At 45.3% G+C, this 20,780-nt stretch overlaps 3 protein-coding genes across 4 annotated transcripts; 2 read left to right on the top strand and 1 right to left on the bottom strand.

Moving 5' to 3' along the window:
• The first annotated feature begins 78 nt into the window (after positions 1 to 78).
• LOC128770465 (kelch domain-containing protein 10-like) lies at positions 79 to 4,467 on the top strand. Its single transcript, XM_053884939.1, has 10 exons — positions 79 to 312; positions 1,075 to 1,167; positions 1,258 to 1,479; positions 1,735 to 1,889; positions 1,960 to 2,108; positions 2,169 to 2,253; positions 2,317 to 2,383; positions 2,832 to 2,879; positions 2,951 to 3,090; positions 3,215 to 4,467. Exons 1-10 carry the CDS (start codon positions 231 to 233, stop codon positions 3,422 to 3,424), a joined length of 1,251 nt encoding a protein of 416 aa, XP_053740914.1. The 5' UTR covers positions 79 to 230; the 3' UTR covers positions 3,425 to 4,467.
• LOC128770464 (uncharacterized) lies at positions 4,205 to 20,380 on the bottom strand. 2 transcript variants are annotated; one of them, XM_053884938.1, is made up of 23 exons: positions 18,908 to 20,380; positions 18,665 to 18,835; positions 17,389 to 18,489; positions 13,864 to 14,874; positions 12,438 to 12,578; positions 12,265 to 12,371; positions 12,086 to 12,200; positions 11,862 to 11,978; positions 11,732 to 11,793; positions 9,530 to 9,679; positions 9,263 to 9,454; positions 9,086 to 9,185; positions 8,844 to 8,985; positions 8,596 to 8,779; positions 7,139 to 7,238; positions 6,522 to 6,643; positions 6,421 to 6,452; positions 6,029 to 6,141; positions 5,829 to 5,974; positions 5,671 to 5,765; positions 5,532 to 5,610; positions 5,354 to 5,462; positions 4,205 to 5,061 (listed from the first exon to the last, which is right to left on the bottom strand). In XM_053884938.1, the coding sequence occupies exons 4-23, from the start codon at positions 13,931 to 13,933 to the stop codon at positions 4,988 to 4,990; spliced, it is 2,250 nt and encodes a 749-aa protein (XP_053740913.1). In that variant the 5' UTR covers positions 13,934 to 14,874; positions 17,389 to 18,489; positions 18,665 to 18,835; positions 18,908 to 20,380; the 3' UTR covers positions 4,205 to 4,987. The 2 variants fall into 2 exon arrangements, 1 of the variants encoding a protein (XP_053740913.1); XR_008416516.1 differs by lacking the exons at positions 4,205 to 5,061; positions 5,354 to 5,462; positions 5,532 to 5,610 and having other exon boundaries at positions 5,829 to 5,969.
• Positions 14,899 to 19,103, top strand: LOC128770463 (uncharacterized). Its single transcript, XM_053884937.1, has 9 exons — positions 14,899 to 15,138; positions 15,206 to 17,513; positions 17,650 to 17,834; positions 17,911 to 18,008; positions 18,065 to 18,225; positions 18,293 to 18,485; positions 18,557 to 18,704; positions 18,774 to 18,849; positions 18,919 to 19,103. Exons 1-9 carry the CDS (start codon positions 14,959 to 14,961, stop codon positions 19,014 to 19,016), a joined length of 3,447 nt encoding a protein of 1,148 aa, XP_053740912.1. The 5' UTR covers positions 14,899 to 14,958; the 3' UTR covers positions 19,017 to 19,103.
• Positions 20,381 to 20,780: the final 400 nt, after the last annotated feature.

Here is a 20,780-nt window from a genome sequence, read left to right as displayed (position 1 = left end):
AACAAATCCATGTGGCTCCAGACGATGACGTTGCGACGTCGCAGCCTTTGATTGGTCAGAGCCGATCACATGGGTGGGTGACGCCGCAGCCTGGAGCAGGTGAGGACGGTTGCGTCGTAATGATGTTGTGATTGCGGGAATCTGCTGCTAGCAAAACATTTTTCTGAACACTTTGAATTGTCCACTGAAACCGTGTGCCAAGCCTCTCTCGGCCCGTGGAGGGAGTGAAGATGTCAGCCGAGTGGGACGACCCCTTCAACCAGCTCAATAAGTTCGAGAAACTGTCGTGGAGGCCACAGATCCCAGAATCAGGTTTGTCAAGAGATCGAGACGAAGTCGTTGGAGCACACGCACAAGTGTCAGATCTACTCCGATGTCCTCGGTAATACCATCTAGGAAGTCATCCGCCACAGCGTGCCTGCCATTTTAAACGTATACTCGAACTACAGCTAGCAACCGCTGCTACGGAAGCCGCCTGGCTATTATCGGCTAACGTTGCTATCAAATAAATAAAGGACCGTTGCTTCGCCAACGCGCACGTCTTTATCTATTTGTCTGCGAAAACTTCGCTATCGAGAGCATCCTCTATCACAGTTCGACCCCCCCCCTTACACCGCTGTACTGTGCCATTTGCTGCTAAGCTAACGTTTGTGTTATGAACAGGACAAATTTACAGGTCAAATGTGGACCACAAACCACTGCAACTTTATCAATGAAAGTAAAGTCGATTAAATGTTTTTATTTATAACTTCTGTAGGTTATTTGCCTTCAACAAAAGTTGGACTCATCCTGTTCTATTATCTGTTTCTGTGGTGTAGTTCATCCTCTGGTGACTGTCTTTCTTCCAGGACGGTTCAACCTGGAGAAGACGGAAGGACAAACAGAGCATCAGTGTCGTGATAAAAAAAAAACATATTATTTATTTAGTTTTTGATAACAAGGCTCGAGTATCTTAGAGTTTGAACGGCCGGGGAAAGGGGATGTTTGGAAAGCCTGACCCAGTTACGGTTCTGTTGAAGTTAAATTAAGGAGTGACACTCTTACCTCTCTGGGCGTGTGGTTATTTACTTGCAGTCACTAAGAAGCGGACACGATGGCTGCACGCCCGGCGACCATTCTCTCCTACCTCCCTCAACCTTCGGATTCCTAACAGGTTTCTAAGAGAAGGTGTGGTTGTCAGTGCACAGTTTTATCCACATATTCACAAATGCCTTGTTTTCAAATAATAATCCATCTTGTTTTTGACTTCTGCTGCAGGACTTTGTGTCCCCCCGGCCCGAAGTGGTCACCGCTGTGTGGCAGACAGCACCAATTTGTATCTTTTTGGCGGCTACAACCCAAACTATGAAGAAGCGGGAGGTTCAGAGAACGAGTTCTATCCACTCTTCAGGGAGCTTTGGCGCTTTCATTTCGCCACTAGCACCTGGCAGAAGGTGCAGACGGAAGGTTATATGCCCACAGAGTTGGCCTCGATGTCAGGTGAGACTCGCCAATCGGGTTAGGCTTTTTTACATGTGCTTTGTGGTAGCTGTGGGCTTCTCATTCACTTCCCTTGTGCATAGCTGGTGATTTAATCCAGTATTTTATGATATGATCATATGTATGTCTCACTTTTTTTAAATTCAAGTGATGTTTGAATTTGAATAAATCATTGTATATTGCTATAGGAAGTGAACAAAGTTGTCTTTAATTCAGGCAGAACAGTGACTTTTTCCCCTTTTTTCTGTTGTCCAGCTGTTTTTCATGGCAGCAACCTTCTAGTCTTTGGCGGAACAGGAATCCCGTTTGGTGAAAACAATGGTCATGACGTCCATGTCTGCAACGTCCAGTACAAACGTTGGAACCTGCTGAATTGCAGAGGAAAGAAGCCCAACAAGATTTACGGCCAGGTCACCGTTTTCCTGCTGCATCTGTCATTCAGTCGCCGTGTTATTTAACAACTCTCTTCTAAACCGGCAGGCGATGGTCATCATAAACGACTTCCTGTATGTGTTCGGGGGAACAACGGGTTATATCTACAGCACTGACCTGCACAGGCTGGACTTGACCACCCGAGAGTGGACACATCTTAAACCAAATAACGCACCTACCGATCTACCTGAGGAAAGGTGAGCCCCGATGACTGAGTAACATGAGACGTTGAAGTTGAAGAGCCTGGTGCTTCACAGGTACAGACATGAGATTGCGCACGATGAGCACCGAATATACATTCTAGGAGGCGGGACTTCCTGGACGTCATATTCCCTTGATAAGGTGAGGAGTTTGTGAACGTGGAAAGTGATGTTGAAGCGGAGATTACTGTGTTGCCTTCCTTAGATCCATGCGTACAACTTGGAGACAAATTACTGGGAAGAAATCCTCACAAAACCACACCCAAGAATAGGTGAGTACATGTGGGTTTAAGTCTCAAAATCAATATGGATCAGTTTGTGGAGGTATAGATGAGTTACTTCATTGCACTAGTGATAAGAGAAGTCTACTGGAATTTCCCAAATGCCCCCCCATTAGTCATCACCAATAGAAGCGGATTGCTGTTCCTTCACGCTGCTGGAGGGGCTTGAAGTTGATCTTCTGCTCTTCTGTGTACAGAGGGTGCAATTGAGGAAGTGTTGGCAGCTTCTGAAAAAGGTCCTGTGGGGGTTTTAGTTCTTTCCCAGCATGAGATAAGGCAAGGAGCGGATCCAGGACCAGATTAAAAGCTCCAGCTTTTGATGAAGTATTTCAGAATCCTCAATGAATATGCTATTTACTGACTATAGCAGGGACATACTTGTTGTTGGACCAATGTTATATATGTGGATTATTGATGTCACTGTCCCCTCTATCGGCAGGATATCCCGCTGCACGTCGGTGCCATAGCTGTGTCCAGGTCAAACGCGGTAAGCAAGATTTTTTAAAAAATGTGACGCACCCATGGCAGTTTTATTATTAAGAATGTCTGCTTCTCCAGAGGTTTTCATCTGTGGTGGTTACAATGGAGAGCTGATCCTTCCGGATGTCTGGAAGCTAAACCTCCTGACCTTTCAGTGGACCAAACTACCAGCTGTCATGCCAGAACCAGCTTACTTCCACTGTGCTGCTGTCACTCCGGTGAGCAGATGAACTGTCTTGACTGATCCAGCCTCCATACACTGGTGCATTGTGTCGTGCTGAGTCATCATCCTATTCTAAAATGGTCCCACCTAACTTTTGTACTCTCATTCCCCTCCTCCAGGCTGGCTGCATGTATGTCCATGGCGGGGTGGTCAACATGTCCGGAAACAGAAGAACCAGCTCCCTCTACAAAGTGTGGCTGGTGGTGCCGAGCCTGCTGGAGCTGACCTGGGAGAGACTGCTCAAGTGCTTCCCTCACTTATCTCAGCTGTCAAACCTTCAGCTGCTCAGCCTGGGACTCACACACACGCTGATTCAACGACTCAAATAGAGCCTTTTTATAAACCAACAGCACTGACTCCTGAGATCTTGAAAAGACCGGGACATCTTAAAGTGGATATTTTCACATGCACTGTTGGATTCTTGTGAACGGCTGGACTTGTTCCTCTTTGTCTTTTTTTTTTTTTTTTTTAGAAGCCACTGTGATCTGTCTTTGGCATGCTTTTACTCTTCAATGCTGTCGTGTATCATGAGTTTTGCAAAGATCTAATCATTGTCATTGAAGGAGGAAAATATATTTTTAATTCTACACATGAAGACACTTTCACTGAACCCATTCCTGTCTGTCTACTGGTTAGCTGCCTACTCTTTGTTGTTCTCATGAATTAGTAGCAAGGTGTACACTCAAAGCAGAAATGTTTCAGGATTCAAATGTGTCCATTGTTTGTGTTAGATACTGAATATCACTTCCTTTTTACTGAGTCTTAACACACCAAGAGCCACATTCGATCTTGTTTACAAGTGCCTCTATTGTTTTGTTTTTTCTCAAATTCATTTGAATTTTGGATTTGTGGCCTTGTCCGTGTACCGTTCACCCTGAGCCTTTAAGTTTCTTAACTTCACTACACTTCTTACTGATGTAAACACCAAGCTTCACACTAACAACTCAATCAAGCAAATGCCAATCTTTGCGTTTTTCTTACTGGTTTTATTGCTGTGTTTTAATACAACAGGCTAATTTACTTCTTATATTAAAATATAGGTCAAATCCAATTGTTTTCATTTGCTTTTTACTGGTGGACTTCTTAAGGCTGTGTAACTAGAACAACACTGAGACAGGAGAACAAGATGGACCGGTGCTACTCTGTAATCAAATCATTTTTGTTCTTCAACTGTCTTCAACAGATCAGATTTACTTCTGGTGCTGCCTTCATTTTTTTGTTTTTTTGACGTTAATAAAATTTGGATGATGTTCTGCATGTCAGTAAGTCATGCATGCATGTGAACTGAAAGAAAAGCTGAATGTTTCCCAAGTTACTGTGATAGTAATGTATTTAATGCTCTGTACAAACAATAAAAAACACAGGCAGCTGATTTTCTTGTGTGAAACTCAACACCAAAGACAAAGAAAAGCTATTGGAATCCACATTTGTGCATAGAGACTGCATCTTAAAAGATCAACACGAAAAGCTAGACATGTCACTTGTAATATATATTTGTTAAAAAAACACTTTCTCTGTTAATTCCAGATTAACAATGAGGTTGTCCACTTCTCGTGGGGGAAGAGTTTCCTGCCCCACGTGGAGGCCTTAGGCCAAACAGAGCAGGGGGATGGATGGAGCGTGAGATAAACAGATGGCTCATGACTCAATCTGACCATGGTCAGCAGCAGCAAGCGGGACTATGACTTCACACACTGTTTGTTGACACACCAGAAGGCATCACTGTCCTCATCCTTAGCATGACATTTTTGAACTGAGGTCACGACTGGCAGGCTGGGAGGAGAGACGGTGGGGTGTAGCTCCCTGGTCCTTATCTTGACGCTGCAGCTTTAACCACTTCTGTTGTCCTACACTTAATAAATATGTGGCTTTGTGTCTCATTAACATCCTCTTCAACAGTTTGTCGGCGAGGGAGCATAGAAGTAAAGAGCCAGAAGGATGAGATAGACCACCACCAGTGCGGTACCTGCACACACAAGGAGGGAGAAGGTTGAGGGGCCGGCAACAGATGACATTGTCCTGTCAGTGAACAGCTAACAGATGAAAATGACAAATGACACTCCATGATTTTAAGCAGAGCCCCATAGTACTGTTATAAGAAGTTCAACTGTTGCAGTGCATTATGGGAGATGGAGTGGTGGAAGTGGATTACAACTGTGGGACAGTGATAGTAAGCATGAGAGAAGGTCAGTGTGTGAGCGGGATATGGCGGATGGAGTGAAACACATTCATTTGAATTATTCTCGTGTTGAGCGTACCCTGAAAATAATCCGACTTCCCATCCATGAAAATGTAGTTGACAAGGATGACACTGAAGATGCTCGCCCAAAGGTGCAAGTCGCTAAACAGGAGCACAAATCCAACATCCTGAGGAAATAAAAGCAGGAGATGTCAGCCGACACACCAAAGAAACGGGCCAAGTTTTGCGTCTCTTACGTAAATGGCATTGAACAAGACCAGGATTGGGATCTGCAGCATGCAGACTTGGACTGCGATGCAGCTTCCCACCTGCAGGCTGAGAAACAGACAAGATTGAGACGTCTCTTCTGGGTCCACCCTGATCTCACCACGATACCTGAGACTGATGTTGTTCTGGAGAGCAAACTGGATGCCATTAACTATCTCCGGGATTTCAGGCGCCATCGCCAGCACAGTGACCCCAATGAAATACTGCCAACAGAAAGAGGGATGAGCTGAGAAAGGACAAGGAAGAGGCCAGGTGAAGGCTCTGACCTGGGAGATGTTGGGCTGGTTCAGGATTGGCTGAATGTGCTCAGTGATGAGGTCAGCACAGGCAGAGGTCAGCACAGTGGCCACAAGAAGGATGGCTAAAGACCTCCACCTTGACCAGTGGGCCACTGCGCCATGGTGGCCCTGTGCTGGACATAGACTCGTGTTGAGAAAGCTCTGCTTTTAAGGACACATCCTCTCACCTTCTCCGCCTTCAACATGGACGTCATAAATATGGGAATGAGTCTTCAGAGTGAAGATCAGTCCGATGAGGTAGGCGGCTGGCAGGAGGGCCGACACAGAGTACACCAAAGGCCTGCGCACAAACAAAAGGACAAATCTAAGGCCGCTGTTTTAGAGAGCTTCAGGGCGACCGTGTGTACTGAGCAATGCTTTGACAGACCATTCCTCATTTGATTTTTCAATTTAATGGACTCCTTTTTTGTGTTAGCTTCCCTAGTTTTTGTTTGTGATACTCACTATATGTAAATTAGCAAAAAAAAAGTTTTAAGGTGAAAACTGGAGTGAGTGAAGGCCAGAACTGACTCATATATTGTAACACACATGCATAAAAAAATAGGAAATATTTCCTTACTCAACATGGTCACGGAACAGCGTACCGTTGCTCTGTCAAGTCAGAGAAAAAACAGGTTTGAAACTTTACAGCAGAAACTGGACAGAGGAGTGAAAGCTGACCAGATCATAATGACAGTTTTTGCAGACAAACGTGGCACTGCTGCTCCCGCCAGTGGCGTTGCTGCAGGAGTTACACACCAGGTTTCCATAAGCCTTGGAGAACAGCGTCGGGGCAAAGACACCTGCGGGGAAATTGAGGAAAATCAAAACCATAACAGTTATGTCAATGATTTCCAACTCTATCATGAGTCATGCAGTATAAGAGTCAACTATGTGAGCAAACAACCAACCCTCAGAAACCCCCTTCTCTCAGTCGCCTAACCGGTTGGGTCATAATCTCTAACGCTCTGACCTGCGCCAAACAGAACCAAGCTTCTTCAAAGTCAAATAAATGCGCCGAAAGAGCTCTTCACTCAGCAGTCTGGTGTTTACATACAACACACTCACCAACATTGTAGTGGCCTGACCGATTCCAAAGTGAAACATTCCACCCACCATTTCATCTGAATACAATGATGCATGTTAATAGCATGTGAAAGAACTGGTGTATGAAGCACTTTACTAACCCATTATTTTCAAACACTTCATTTGTGACCCGATTTCTAAATGTTGACTGAGAAGGACAGCTGTTGCTCAGCGGTGATCCTCTGACACAGCTGCCGTCAGCAGCCACTTACCTCCTACAGAGATGAAGAGCAGCGAGGAGCTCACTCCTGTGCAGCGACTGCTGAATCGCTGCTCACTGTGTCGCAGGCCTCCGATCACCATACAGATGCCCTGACAAGACAGACTTGTCAGTTTGAGGCAATGAGTTGTTGCCTTTGGAAACAACTGATATTAGTAAGAGGGTGGGTGAAGACGCAGGGGGTGATGCTAGTGCAAGGTATGTAGGGTTAACCATGCTGGGTGATGGACAGAGACCAAGTGAGATGAAGAAGAGAGTGCAGGCAGGGTGGCACGTACAGGTACGACTGACAGGTGACCTGAGGTGGAGATCAGGAGTTGGAGGAGATTAGGATACTTTGGTTGTCAGTTCTTGGAAGTGACAGTAAAAGACGACATTATAAATGAGTGGTTTAGCGAGGAGAGTGACAGCGAAGAGGAGGAAGATCAATGAGGTTCAAGGATGTGTAAATGAGGAGAAAGACAGATGTGACTAGGTTGGATGGTCAATACTGGTTAAGGTGGAGGCAACTCCAAATGGGAAGTGTAGAAAGGAGAAGTAGGGTGACATGCTCCAACACAATATGATGGAGGAAGAAACAATCGCCCTGTGAGCAACAGTGCAGGCTAGAGCAGTGCTTTTTTCAACCTTTTTCTAGCCACGTCACCCGGTTCATTAAAAAAATCCCGAGGCTCACGACCAAAGGAACCTCGGCCAAAGTGCACTTGTGCTTAAAGTCCGATAGAAAATCCCTATTCATTTGTGAAAAACTGTAGCTACTGACACTCGGTTGTTATTTTGCCATGATATTTGCAGAATCAAATTGCAGAAAATGTTTGTTTCAAATGTGTCCAGAAAGGGGTGGGCAACATGGCAAAATATATCATGATTTCTTTATGTATTTTCTTACTTTATATAACTGCTTCGCTTTTATCACTTCTCTTTTACATGATTTTATGCATATTTTTGCATATTGTTATTCATTCCTTAACATTCTTTGCTGAACTTGCTTCATAAAAATAATTATTCTTTCTCACTTTACACTTTGGAGCGCATTTATTTGATTGTGCATTTAGTTTTTGCCAACTTTTAAACCACAGAGCAAACTTTGACTGTCCATAAGTGTCAATAAGGTTTTGAAGTGAGACGTCACGTTAGCCGTTAGCTCCGATAGCTCTGCGGTGCAGACTGTCTTTAGTGTTGCGTGTCCCTCCCAAGGATCCCTCCCTCCATGGTTCTGTGGTGGAAATGTGTGGTCAAGTTAGAGGCGCATCAGGTTTAAGAACAGCTGGATGTTGCGCATGTGAGCGGCTTCTTCAGTTTCTTCTGTGAGTGTGTGGGAAGAGGAGCGCCACGCACCACAGCAGCGCTGCTTTGACTGACGGACAGATCAGACCCCGGTTGAAAAACACTGTGCTAGAGAACTGTCGTGAGTTTGTACGACGACTTAAGATAAAAAGGTTGACTCACAGGGATGAAGAGGATGCAGCCAAGAAGTGTTCCAGTCAATGCCGACTTCACCACCTCCTGCAGACACATATTGGCCGCCTGGTGACCCTTGAGCAAGGCCGTGATGTAAAAAGTCAACTCGGTGATGGAGCCGAAGGTGGCGTTGACCACAGCTCCCACAGCGAAGTTGCTCTGCGCGGAGATGCTGTGGACAAACGTGAGGGCACATGAACATGAGAAGATCCATCTGGGAGCTACAAGAGTCTCACCTGGCTATGCCCATACCAATGTAGTAGGACAGAGGTATGATGGATCCCAAAGCTATAGCAAATTTGACTTCAGGGCTGGTGTAGTGGTTTTCTGTATCAGTGTAACCCATCACCAGAGCGATGATGACCAGAGGAAGCAGGTCTGAGAGGGTGGTCAAAGACGTCACCGTGGTGGAAGCAATGTGTGAAACCACACACTATTAACATGTATTAATATTTGAGTGCGTTGTTTCAAAGGATACTGACAGCAAACACGTTGATGCCATCGACTGTGTACTTGTAGTAGTACCAGTTCACGGCGTTGTAGCAGCACAGCAGCGCTCTGTTGTCATGGCTACGACTCTGCAGTCCAACATTAAAAAAGACAGAGTTCAAAGTCATTTTTAAAACAAAAGTAAATTTCACATTTTTGTTCTTGCCGTTTTTTCGGAGGAGGTTGAGACATACACATCCTCGGGGGGCAGGAGGAGAACCACGCTGAGAGTGCGAGCGTTCATTTTGGCCACAGGGATGGTAAAGATCAAGATCCAGGCGAGGAAGCAGACCAGAGCGTGGACGACCAGCAGTGGAGTGAACCCCAGAAGCAGCCACACGTAGGTGGAGAAGCGATGCTGACCAATGCAAATAAAAGCCAGGCTTTTACTCCGCTTCTCAGACAACACCATCAGGTACAAACAGGGTGCTACCCAGTAAGGTGAAGGAGCTGCTCGTCCTGGAGCTACTGGGAAGGACGGCTCTGTCGGTGGGGGCAGCAGAATAGACGCGTGGTCTTCCTCCTCCCTGAGACACTCACAGTCCGGCGTCCGATCACAACATCGTCTTATTGTTTTCCCAATCTGGAGCAACACAGAACAGATCCTAAAATCACACCATCATAAGGTTTAAAAAGTCTAACATTACCAAGTCAGTTTACAAATACATAGATCTCATATTCAGTGCTCTTTATTTATGACAGTTTTCCTTAACTATCAAGTACTGTACATGTATTATTGTCAGCAGATTATTGCAAGAAAAATAGGAGGTAGTTCAACCTCTGACAGGAAGTGGGTCACAAACACTATAACTGCTAATTTGTGTGGCTATCAAGTGACAGAGTAAATATTTTTATGACATAATGATTTGGCTTAAAAAATGTCAACATGGCATGTTCTGCTTGTCTCAGTTGAAGCAGACACTGAAGGCCTGAGCAGACATGCAACTTGTTGGCAGGTCCAAGGTCAGATGGAAGAGGCTGGAAAGTACTTCTCCAGGGCTGGAAGGAGCTGGTCCTCATAAGAGCCACCTGGGTCCAAAGGAGGGGAGCGTGTCTAGTGATCACTGTCATGGTTACAAGGAAACCAGTGACCGGCACTGGTGTCAACGGCCAATCAGACAAGGACTTGGTAGTCATTTTCACGAGTGAACGGACGCACGGTGATACATGGGGGTGTATTTCAACAGCCGCAAACCGACTTTCCAGGCTCCTGAAAACCGTACACGGGAACCGGAATCAGCACAGAGCCGTGTCGTGAGTAAGGCCTCTGCCTTCCTTGCAAGAGATATTTCAGACCAACTTAGCATCTCTTGTCCTTCCCTGTAAAATAGTTCAGTTGCTTTTTAATCTTGCTGCCACATAACCCCAAAACTGGTCTCTTACGGAAAGGAAGTGTTGCAGACTTGACAAGAATTTAAAGCCAAAGCAAGACTTCCGCTTCTAAGAAACCACAGCAGCAAATGATTCACCCTCAAGGGATGGTAGCAATATCCTGGATGAACCTTGATTATAATTGCTGCTATTTACTGTATAATAGCAGCATATTTTATTACCAACTTTGGAAACTTCAGGCAATTTAGAGAGTAGATGTGGACTACAATCATATGCTCTGTTTGTGTGTAGGATGTTAGATGCTTTTCTGTTTCAAGACAGGTCTGCAGGACACTGTGAGGCTGTGCTCTACAGAGCTATTCATCAGGAACACAAGTCAAAACATAAATTCCCAGTGAAAGCCCTTTTTTGGGGGGCTGAGGGTACAGACCTAGAGATGCTCCGATCATCGGTCAAAGATCCTGATCAGCCGATCTGAGCGTGATCGGTGAATGCCGATCACTGCCTGTCATTGCCAATCACAACAACCGATCACGTGTGACAGCCCTGCTGGTTGTGCTGCATCGGCTCCTCCCTACTCTCCTGCTCCGTGAAAGTTCTTTCAATCTGTCATGTAAAGTTGCTTTCTGTAGCACATACATGGGACAATGCTATGCAGTGCCTTCAAATTAAACACGCCATTTAAAGCTCCAGCACCTGACGGCGCACTGAGAGTTTTCTGGGCTCATGAAAGTGAGACCGCTGGTTCCTCTGCAGCAGGCTGTTAGCGCAGCTGACACATAGCAACACCCTCCGGCAAGAGATGCCCAGTCTTTCTCCGGTGTTGTTTATGCAGAGGTGGAAACGACCGAGTCTGTCGAAGTTTTGGAGATGGGATGGATCTGAAACTTTTGAAAACTCCCGGAGCGCAACTTTCATAAACGCAGTGCTCTCTGTCTCGGAGTCCCACTACAAGTGGCCAGTATGTAAATATGTCACGGACATAGCATAGTCTCAAAAGACTCACCAAACTGCAACGTCTCACATCAAATTAAATGTTTTTCAATTGTCCTTTTGACATCATAGTTGCTGCATTCTTCTTCTTTTTGCCTTCTTGAAGAGATATATTAAAAGGTGTGAATTAAAATGATTTAATGTTTTCATATCATGTGCTCAGGACATCTCATCATCTTGACAACAAATTTGTCAATCCATGTGATTGGTATCGGTGATCGGCAGCAAAAACCCTGATCGGAGCATCCCTACTACAGACAACTGTAGAGTGACATGGAACCAGAAGGCGTCATGCGTCACTAAGACTTACCTCATGGATGGATTTTCCAAACGGCCACAGGAAGTAGCAGGACAACTTCCAGCAAAGCTTTCCTAGAACAAAAAACATAAAACACGGTCAAATGTCATCCTCAACAGTCATGCTCCGACTTCCCGCTCACCGTAACTGACGCCGACGACGGAGATAAACATCAGAACACTAACCAGCAGGTACATCACAGCCACCCACCAGCCAAAGAGAATCACGTACGCCACATTTCCACAAGTGATGGGACGACCTGAAACAAGGTCGACACAAAAACGCAGATTTGAAAGCAGCCAGTGAAAGAAAATCCTGATGCTCCGAGACATATTACAATGCATCAGTATATGGTGATCTGGCTACCTGGGGCAACATCAGGTTTGATGACGTTCAGCTCGGAGTAGAGCTCCTTCACCACCTCAGACCGATCCTCAAATGGCCGCTCCGTCACATGACTCTTCCATTTTCTGAAACCAAACTGGCACAGGGAACGCCATGAGCCTGCTTGCACATCTGGACAGTGCCTACTATTGAGAGCTTACTCTGTAGTTGTTGGCCAGTTTGTTAGCTTCCACTTGGTTCTCTGCTCGGAGGGTCCTGCTGCTGGGCAGCTCTTCCCAGCCCTCTTCACAAACATAACAGCTTGGGCCTGCAACAATCAACAACAACACGCTCAGGTCGGTTAACATTCGACGCACTTATGTCTGGTACTCACAAGCAAGTGCTGCAGGGCCTTTACTCGCACATATTGTAGCGCATTTACAGTAAAGCAGGGGTGAGTAAGTGTGAGCCCCTGAAGAACTGGGTTTCTGGTCATGGCCGGGATCTGCAGGATGGCCTGGATCCATGGAAACATCTGCGCATGGTAGTTACCAGTACATAAGAATAACACTTTCACCAGTGATTCCCAATCTTCCATTTCTCAAGACTTCCAAGTGTCATTATTAGATTTGATTTCATTTATTTGCAGCGTTAGCCTTCAAGGTCAAGACCTGACACACTCACCGTGGAAACACAGTGTGCTCAACCAGGGTTCCTGGGTGAAGATCAAAAGTTAACTCCCTCTGGTCTTCGATTCTCACGACCACAACTCATGCAAAGAAAACTGAAATCATGCGGTCCATGGCTCACTGACTTCCCTTTTTGCAGTTTTCAGCACTAGCTAACCTATAGTTTTATTTCCCCTTTCTTTAAGCGCTGCTTTGTGTAAGAGCTTGCTTGCTTTTGGCGCCAAGAAAGCAAAACCCTTTCAGAGCTTTTTAAAGCAGTTCTACAGCAATAAAATACTGAGTAAATAATTTCATATGTGACAATATGATCCAGCTTCTGCTCAGACAGTGAAGTCAGTGGCAATCAATAAGCTTTTCAAAGGTCATTACTATTATTAATAGGTGGTCTATTTCAATAATGGCTGCACTGTAGGTTGCTTTTGGAGATGAAAATAAATAAATAAACAAAAATCTTGCAGGCACGAAGGAGTGATGGCGTCACCTCATATTTTGTGTTATCACTCCTGCTGTTGAATGAGTGGAAAACACTGGCATTGTGTTCACGCATTCATTCTTTCATTGACAGCAATTTTTCAGTTGTGCTGTCCAATGTTATGGTCCTAAAGGCTGGGAAGGAATAACAAGTTGTCTCCATGTCTCCAGCAGTTTGCACCTGTTTTAAAAGGCGCACACACACGCTAAGTAAATCCCACGTGACATTTGAGACGATGGATGTTATTCAGCAGAAAAAGGATTTCAGTAAAGCCCCCAAATATCAAATTGTATTGTTTTTTTTTATAAGAACAAAAGTAGTGAAGGGCATTTTAGCTGAAGTCTTAGGTAACCATAATGCTAAACGCAAAATACACAATGAAGTCAAGGTAGAACAGTTTAAAAAACAAGTAAAACCTGTTTCCTTAAATTATGTCCTTCATTTAAAAGCTATTCAGGAAGTCATACATGCACGTTTCCATTCTGGCATCGAATAAATCTGGATTGTTCTTTTAATATTTATTGGTATGATTTTAAATCCTTTCGTTCTCAATGAAGGGCAAGTCTGCTGGAGTCGCTTGATTTAAACGCAGGAGTTAAGTGGGAATGACATGCAACTATTCTCCAGAATAATAGGTCACACGTTAGCTCAACCATTACCTCGTCTGCTCTCCGGTGGTATTCTCCTCATGGTGCAGGGCTCGGGGCTCAGACGGGACGATACGGACATTGCAGCCAGGGAAAGTCCGCTCCTGTTCCCACACGGTCGCTCTTGCGGTGCGGACCTCAGTGACTCAGTGACCGAATGGCATTATGGGATATGTAGTTGGGTAAGTTGGAGCTTTTTGAAGGAATAGTCCAATCTGCAAATAAGCGCTCTACTTTTTAAAACTAAAAAGTTTTTTTGTTGTATAAAAATAAATGAATAGGCTTGTTATTTGATAGAATTCTTAACAACATGCTGTCGGCACAAAAATAATGCAGAATTATGGACAGAAACAGCATTTATTTAGCATGTGGTTGAGGCTCTCACATGAAGAGTTTTGGCACGGACAATGACACCAGTGAGTCTTGAAATACAAATTTCAGTCATCATCTGCTGCAGGAAGAAGACAGTCGTTAATGACCAGCAGAGGGAGACTGGTCTTCTAATGACTAACACTCCATGAGCAATACATCTTTAATAATATTCATTCCATTTTGCTGACCCGGATCACTGCATGTAGGAAACCGTTACCAAGATAATGGCACATTATAGTTCAATACTGAAGTTCTTCAGATTTATCCAACAAAGTATGTGGTGTAGAAACCAGTAAAGTATCTATATTAATATGATAATATGAAATATGAAGCACATTTTGTGTGATATGACAGGGTGAAAGGACAGAGTGATGTTGGTAACTTAAAAAAGTGACTTGGAAATGGAGCATTTAGATATTTTTCCAGCTGCCAAATGAACAAATAAAAGGGAACATTACACAATAAATAAACATTTGGCTGAACCTTTAAGGTTACAGAGACCTTTGGGAGTGTTTTAGTGGCAACAAGTTCAGGTTGTCAAAAGAATAGTTGAATGCCATTTGCTCACTGCTCGTGTCAAACTGTTTCATCAGAGGCCTTGGGAAAGTGGCTCCTTTCTGATTTGCTCTTTTTCATTTAGAGAGGTGGAGTCTGTAAAGACAAAGAAATCGCATCATATATAGATAGAAACATCTATTATAAAGACTGTGGTTCTGTCTCGGTAACACGGTTGGGATGGCGAAGGAAGGGATTGCAGGGATTGTTCTGGCATTAGCGCTGCTGTGGAGCCAAGTTTTGGTGGATGTAGAAGCTCAGTATACCACATACTACAGCCAGCTGACACCGATTCAATACCCACCATGGGCATCGATTCTTCAACAAAAAGAAACCTTCGAGCTGGATGACGGCTCACAGGTAACAACACCACTCTTGCAATATCAATCCGAACAGCTGGCTTCTCACTATTCTCTATGCTCCACAGCAAGCCCCAGTTCAGCAACATTATCAACAGCATCAACTAGCACCTCAGCAACCACAGGTGCATCACTCTCAGCAACAAGGTCCCCAGCAAGCCCATGTGTATCAGTCACAGAAACCAGCTCCACATGGGCCTCCTCCTTCATCGCCAAAAGTTCCTCAACAACAGCCTCTGTTTCAACAATATTATGAACGGCCGCATCAACCAGCTCCTCAGCAACCACAAAGCCAATTTCCTGAACAACCACAGCAACCAGCTCCTCAGCAGCCGCTGGTCCACCGATTTTCAAAACAGCCACAGCAACCAGCTCCTCAGCAACCACAGGTCCCTCAATATCCTAAACAGCCACAGCAACCAGCTCCTCTGCCACCCCAGGTCCCTCAATATCCTAAACAGCCACAGCAACCAGCTCCTCTGCCACCCCAGGTCCCTCAATTTCCTAAACAGCCACAGCAACCAGCTCCTCTGCCACCCCAGGTCCCTCAATATCCTAAACAGCCACAGCAACCAGCTCCTCAGCAACCACAGGTCCCTCAATATCCTAAACAACCACAGCAACCAGCTCCTCAGCAACCGCAGGTCCCTCAATATCCTAAACAACCACAGCAACCAGCTCCTCAGCAACCGCAGGTCCCTCAATTTCCTAAACAGCCACAGCAACCAGCTCCTCTGCCACCCCAGGTCCCTCAATTTCCTAAGCAGCCACAGCAACCAGCTCCTCTGCCACCCCAGGTCCCTCAATTTCCTAAACAGCCACAGCAACCAGCTCCTCCGCCACCACAGGCCCCTCAATTTCCTAAACAGCCACATCAACCAGCTCCTCAGCCACCGCATTTCCCTCAATATCCTAAACAGCCACAGCAACCAGCTCCTCAACAACCACAGGTCCCTCAATATCATAAACAGCCACAGCAACCAGCTCCTCTGCCACCCCAGGTCCCTCAATATCCTAAACAGCCACAGCAACCAGGTCCTCCGCCACCACAGGTCCCTCAATTTCCTAAACAGCCACAGCAACCAGCTCCTCTGCCACCCCAGGTCCCTCAATATCCTAAACAGCCACAGCAACCAGCTCCTCCGCCACCACAGGTCCCTCAATATCCTAAACAGCCACAGCAACCAGCTCCTCCGCCACCGCATTTCCCTCAATATCCTAAACAGCCACAGCAACCAGCTCCTCAGGAACCACAGCTTCCACATCCTCCTCCACCAAAGGTCGCGCAGCAACCACAGGTTCCTAAATATCATCAACAGCAGCCGCAGCAACCAGTTGCTCAGCAACCACAGGTTAATCAGTTTCCCACAAACCCACAGCAGCAGGCTCCTCAACAACCACAGGTCCCACCTCCCTCTTCACCAAAGGTTCCCCAGCAACCACACGGCCCACAACATTCTCAACAATTCTCAGCACCTTTCCCACCACAGGCTTCTCAAAATTTCCAACCTCAATATCTGTCAAGACTTACTTTTCAACGGCCATCTTCCCCAAAATATCACTCACCCCAAGTGCCAAAGGTACCGATTTCACCACGTGCAATTAATTTTCTGTCTCAGCAACAGAACCCCCATTTTCCACAGAAACCTGAGGAAGCCCAGCAACCGCAACATTCACAACAACCCCATCAACCACAGCAACCCCATCAGCCACAGCAACCCCATCAGCCACAGCAACCCCATCAGCCACAGAAGCCCCATAATCCACAGCAACCCCATCAACCACATCAGCCACAGACGCCCCATAATCCACAGCAACCCCAACATCCACAGCAACCCCAATATCCACAGCAACCCCATCAGCCACAGCAACCCCATCAGCCACAGAAGCCCCATAATCCACAGCAACCCCAATATCCACAGCAACCCCATCAGCCACAGCAACCCCATCAGCCACAGAAGCCCCATAATCCACAGCAACCCCAATATCCACAGCAACCCCATCAGCCACAGAAGCCCCATAGTCCACAGCAACCCCATCAGCCACAGAAGCCCCATAATCCACAGCAACCGCAACATCCGCAGCAACCCCATCAGCCACAGAAGCCCCATAATCCACAGCAACCGCAACATCCGCAGCAACCCCATCAGCCACAGAAGCCCCATAATCCACAGCAACCGCAACATCCGCAGCAACCCCATCAGCCACAAACATCTTTTGTGTCACAAACTGGCATCCCTCAGCAACCTACCTTTGACAGTTGCAACATTGCGGAAGGACAGAGAGTTCCATGCGGCGGTGCTGGAATATCTGCTGCTCATTGTGAAGCTATCAGCTGCTGCCACGATGGGCACCAGTGCTATTTTGGAAAAGCTGGTAAGTTAATAACAGGACCTTCTCCTTCTCATAGATATCTCTCAAATTCATTGTAGGGGCAAGGAGCCCAGCACGTGTTGCATTTTCATGAAAAAGACTGGGATGGCAATATGTGCATCTGATGTTGTGCCTCCAGTGACCGTGCAGTGCACCAAGGACGGCCAGTTCATCGTGGTCGTGGCCAGAGATGCCACTTTGCCCAACATTGACCTTGAATCCATCTCGCTGCTGGCTGGAGGGCATGGTTGCACTCATGTTGCGTCCAACTCCGCCTTCGCCATCTACCAGTTCCCAGTTACCAGCTGTGGCGCTGTTGTCATGGTGATCTTCTTTCTACAAAGAATGGCCTCTCAGAGATTTGTATCGCCTCAACCAATATTTCTTTTAATACTCGCAGGAGGAGCCAGGAGTTATAATCTATGAGAACAGAATGTTTTCATCGTTGGAAGTTGGCGTCGGGCCTTTCGGCGTCATCACCAGAGATACCCACTATGAGTAAGTGTGAGTCGTTGGAACCATCAAACCATTCGTGAAACTCTTTCGCTCCTCAGTTTGATGTTCCAGTGTCGGTATGTGGGTACGTCTGTTGAAACGGTGGTAGTGGAGGTCTTCCCAATACTCACCCCACCGCTGTCAGTGGCCGAATTTGGGCCCATCAGAGTGGCACTGAGGCTTGGGAATGGAGAGTGCAATGCTAAGGGTTGTAACGAGGGTGAGTTTTGCATTCAACATGCAAATATCCAGAATGATACCTGACTGATCTGATCTCACTGGCACAGTCGAAGCGGCCTACAACTCCTTCTACGTGCAGAGTGACTATCCGGTGACCAAAGTACTGAGGGATCCCGTATATGTGGAAGTGCAGCTCCTGGAGAAAACAGATCCCAGCCTTGTTTTGACCCTTGGCCGCTGCTGGACCACCACCAATCCAGATCCTCACACCTTGCCTCAGTGGAACCTTCTGGTTGATGGGTGCCTAACACATGAAGTACAGTTCAAAAACTGAATCCCTTCTATTCATACATCAATGTCATGTTCCACAGATGTCCATACACCAGCGACCGCTACTTGTCGTCACTGGTTCCTGTTGGCATGTCCTCGGGTGTGCAATTCCCAAATCATTACAGGCGTTTCATCTTTAGAATGTTTACCTTTGTGGACACTAGCTCCCTGGAGCCTTTGAGGACACAGGTATTTTGAAGTATTCTCCGTCTGAGTACTTTTCAGGATGGGCCTTTAATGTTTTTACTTGGTGTTCAGGTGTACATCCACTGCAGCACCGCCGTGTGCTCCCCTGGTAGCGGCCGCTCCTGCCAGCCGTCCTGCCACAGACAAAGTAAGGATTCACTCACTAGTCTTCGCATTCATGTGCAACTGACAAAAACAACCATGACCTTGTTTGCAGGGCGAGATGTGGAGGTTTCCGAGCATATGAATGAGGCCAAGGTTGTCGTCTCCATTGGTCCCGTGGTCATACGTTCCGCCAGTGAATCAAAAGAGTAAACTTTCAGCTTGAAGAGCAAATGTCCTGTGAGGATTGCAGTTTAAACGGAACGCTAAACGCTTAACATGCAAAATAAATTGTGCCAAAGACGGAATAATGACGTTTGCAGTTTCTTCTCAAACATGGAGAGGGTTTATATCATACGTAGTTTTTTTTATTTTAAATTCCATCAATCATTATCGGTTTAAAAATTATTTATTTTTTGTTAACAATGCCACTGGTTTTCTCCCACCAGACTCTCAATGATATAATGCTTTCCTCAGCCTCTCACCCTGAACGTAACCATCCATGACAGATGACCAAAGCCATGACCCTTAACCAAACCTGAACCCCATTATAATAACCTACACAGTCTTCAACCTCAAACCCTCACAAGGAGGTGTTTTGCCAATAATTGGTCCTCACAGTCATAGATAAAATAAATCTACACACTCATGTTGGTATCTCTATTTTTGCGAGGACCTCTCAAGGTCATAATGTGTTCCCCAGCCTCTCACCTTAAACCTAACCATCTGAAAAAAATGTCTGCCCTTAAACAGGACTCTGAACCAAACCTAAATAAATAAATAAAAATGTTACCCTCGAAACCTTATCTAACATCCTCACAAGATAAATGTCTTGTCAAAGATTGGCCCATAGAAGAATACTATACATGTACACACACACCTCGTGTACAAAAGTGTGCTCCAAGAAGGAAGTGCAATGACTGGGCTACATCATTTTGAGACTGTTGCAGTCAATGAGACGATTATTGTTTACATCATAAATCACCATAAAACTGAAACTGTTATTCAACATATATTAAAATACATGAATGTTGATAATACATTTAATACAGTTATGGAGACTTAACTTAATGAGTATGCTGTAACTAGATAGTGCTGCTTCTCAATTCTGTATTTGGTATGATCCCGTTCTCTTTATGCTCTGACATTGACTGCAACATTATCATTAAAGCTTGTTATGATTATCCTGTGAAGTCCAGAGAGATTCAAAAGTCTGTTTGGTACAGAGGTTGTTGATTGTCAAGTGTAGTTCATGAAGGATCAATAGAGGTCGATCGGACCAATAAAGCAAACAACTGCACAAACCAGGGAACACAGCGACCTAGCAAAAGGTTCCCGTGACCTCAGGCTGGAAGCTCTAACGTCAGTTGACCAGGTCTTTTTCTCATCAGCGAATTGGATTATACGATAATAGTTTTTAAATTTAAAAAAATTAATGAAAAAATTCAAATATAGGGTTACCCCCGGACTGCATGACATTTACATTTTGGGTGGTAAAACATAGTAGGGGTCCCTAATAAGACATCTAGAGTAAGTTATTTTTTCTACTTCTGACTGGTAAGATTATTAAAAATCTATCTACCTATCTATCTATCTATCTATCTCTCTCTCTCTCTCTATATATATATATATATATATGATGATGCCTCTGGGAAACACTGTGCAGGAAGTTTAAAGGCTGGCTGTCATATTGAATGCACCAATGTTGACCAAGTCCTGCTAATGTGCCTATTTTTTTTTTTTAAATGAGCGTACACAGCCACATTCTTCATATCATGCTAAAAAATAACATCCATTTGCACCTAAATGAATGTAAATATGAAGTTATTGGTGAAAGTGCAGTTGGCCATTCAGGGCGAATGTCACTAAGAGGCCCATCTTAAGGACCAACATGCCAATAAAGCAGCAAGTCAGCAAAACAGGGATCACAGTGACCATGGAAAAGGTTCCCTTGTCCACAGGCTGGATGTTAAACTC

This window comes from Synchiropus splendidus, chromosome 14 (assembly GCF_027744825.2).
Source record: "Synchiropus splendidus isolate RoL2022-P1 chromosome 14, RoL_Sspl_1.0, whole genome shotgun sequence".
Lineage (NCBI taxonomy): Eukaryota > Metazoa > Chordata > Actinopteri > Syngnathiformes > Callionymidae > Synchiropus > Synchiropus splendidus.
Note: the sequence above shows the minus strand (reverse complement) of the source record. Positions and strands in the feature narration are given on the sequence as shown.

Coding starts and splice junctions, on each gene's coding strand:
- LOC128770463 (XM_053884937.1), top strand. CDS start 14,959: ATGGCGAAGGAAGGGATTGCAGGGATTGTTCTGGCATTAGCGCTGCTG. Junction 18,705..18,773: donor TGGAGCCTTTGAGGACACAG/GTATTTTGAAGT, acceptor CTTGGTGTTCAG/GTGTACATCCACTGCAGCAC. Junction 18,850..18,918: donor GCCGTCCTGCCACAGACAAA/GTAAGGATTCAC, acceptor CCTTGTTTGCAG/GGCGAGATGTGGAGGTTTCC.
- LOC128770465 (XM_053884939.1), top strand. CDS start 231: ATGTCAGCCGAGTGGGACGACCCCTTCAACCAGCTCAATAAGTTCGAG. Junction 1,480..1,734: donor AGAGTTGGCCTCGATGTCAG/GTGAGACTCGCC, acceptor TCTGTTGTCCAG/CTGTTTTTCATGGCAGCAAC. Junction 1,890..1,959: donor CCAACAAGATTTACGGCCAG/GTCACCGTTTTC, acceptor CTAAACCGGCAG/GCGATGGTCATCATAAACGA.
- LOC128770464 (XM_053884938.1), bottom strand. CDS start 13,933: ATGTCCGTATCGTCCCGTCTGAGCCCCGAGCCCTGCACCATGAGGAGA. Junction 8,780..8,843: donor ATTGGTATGGGCATAGCCAG/GTGAGACTCTTG, acceptor GTTTGTCCACAG/CATCTCCGCGCAGAGCAACT. Junction 5,766..5,828: donor ACCAGCCCAACATCTCCCAG/GTCAGAGCCTTC, acceptor TTCTGTTGGCAG/TATTTCATTGGGGTCACTGT.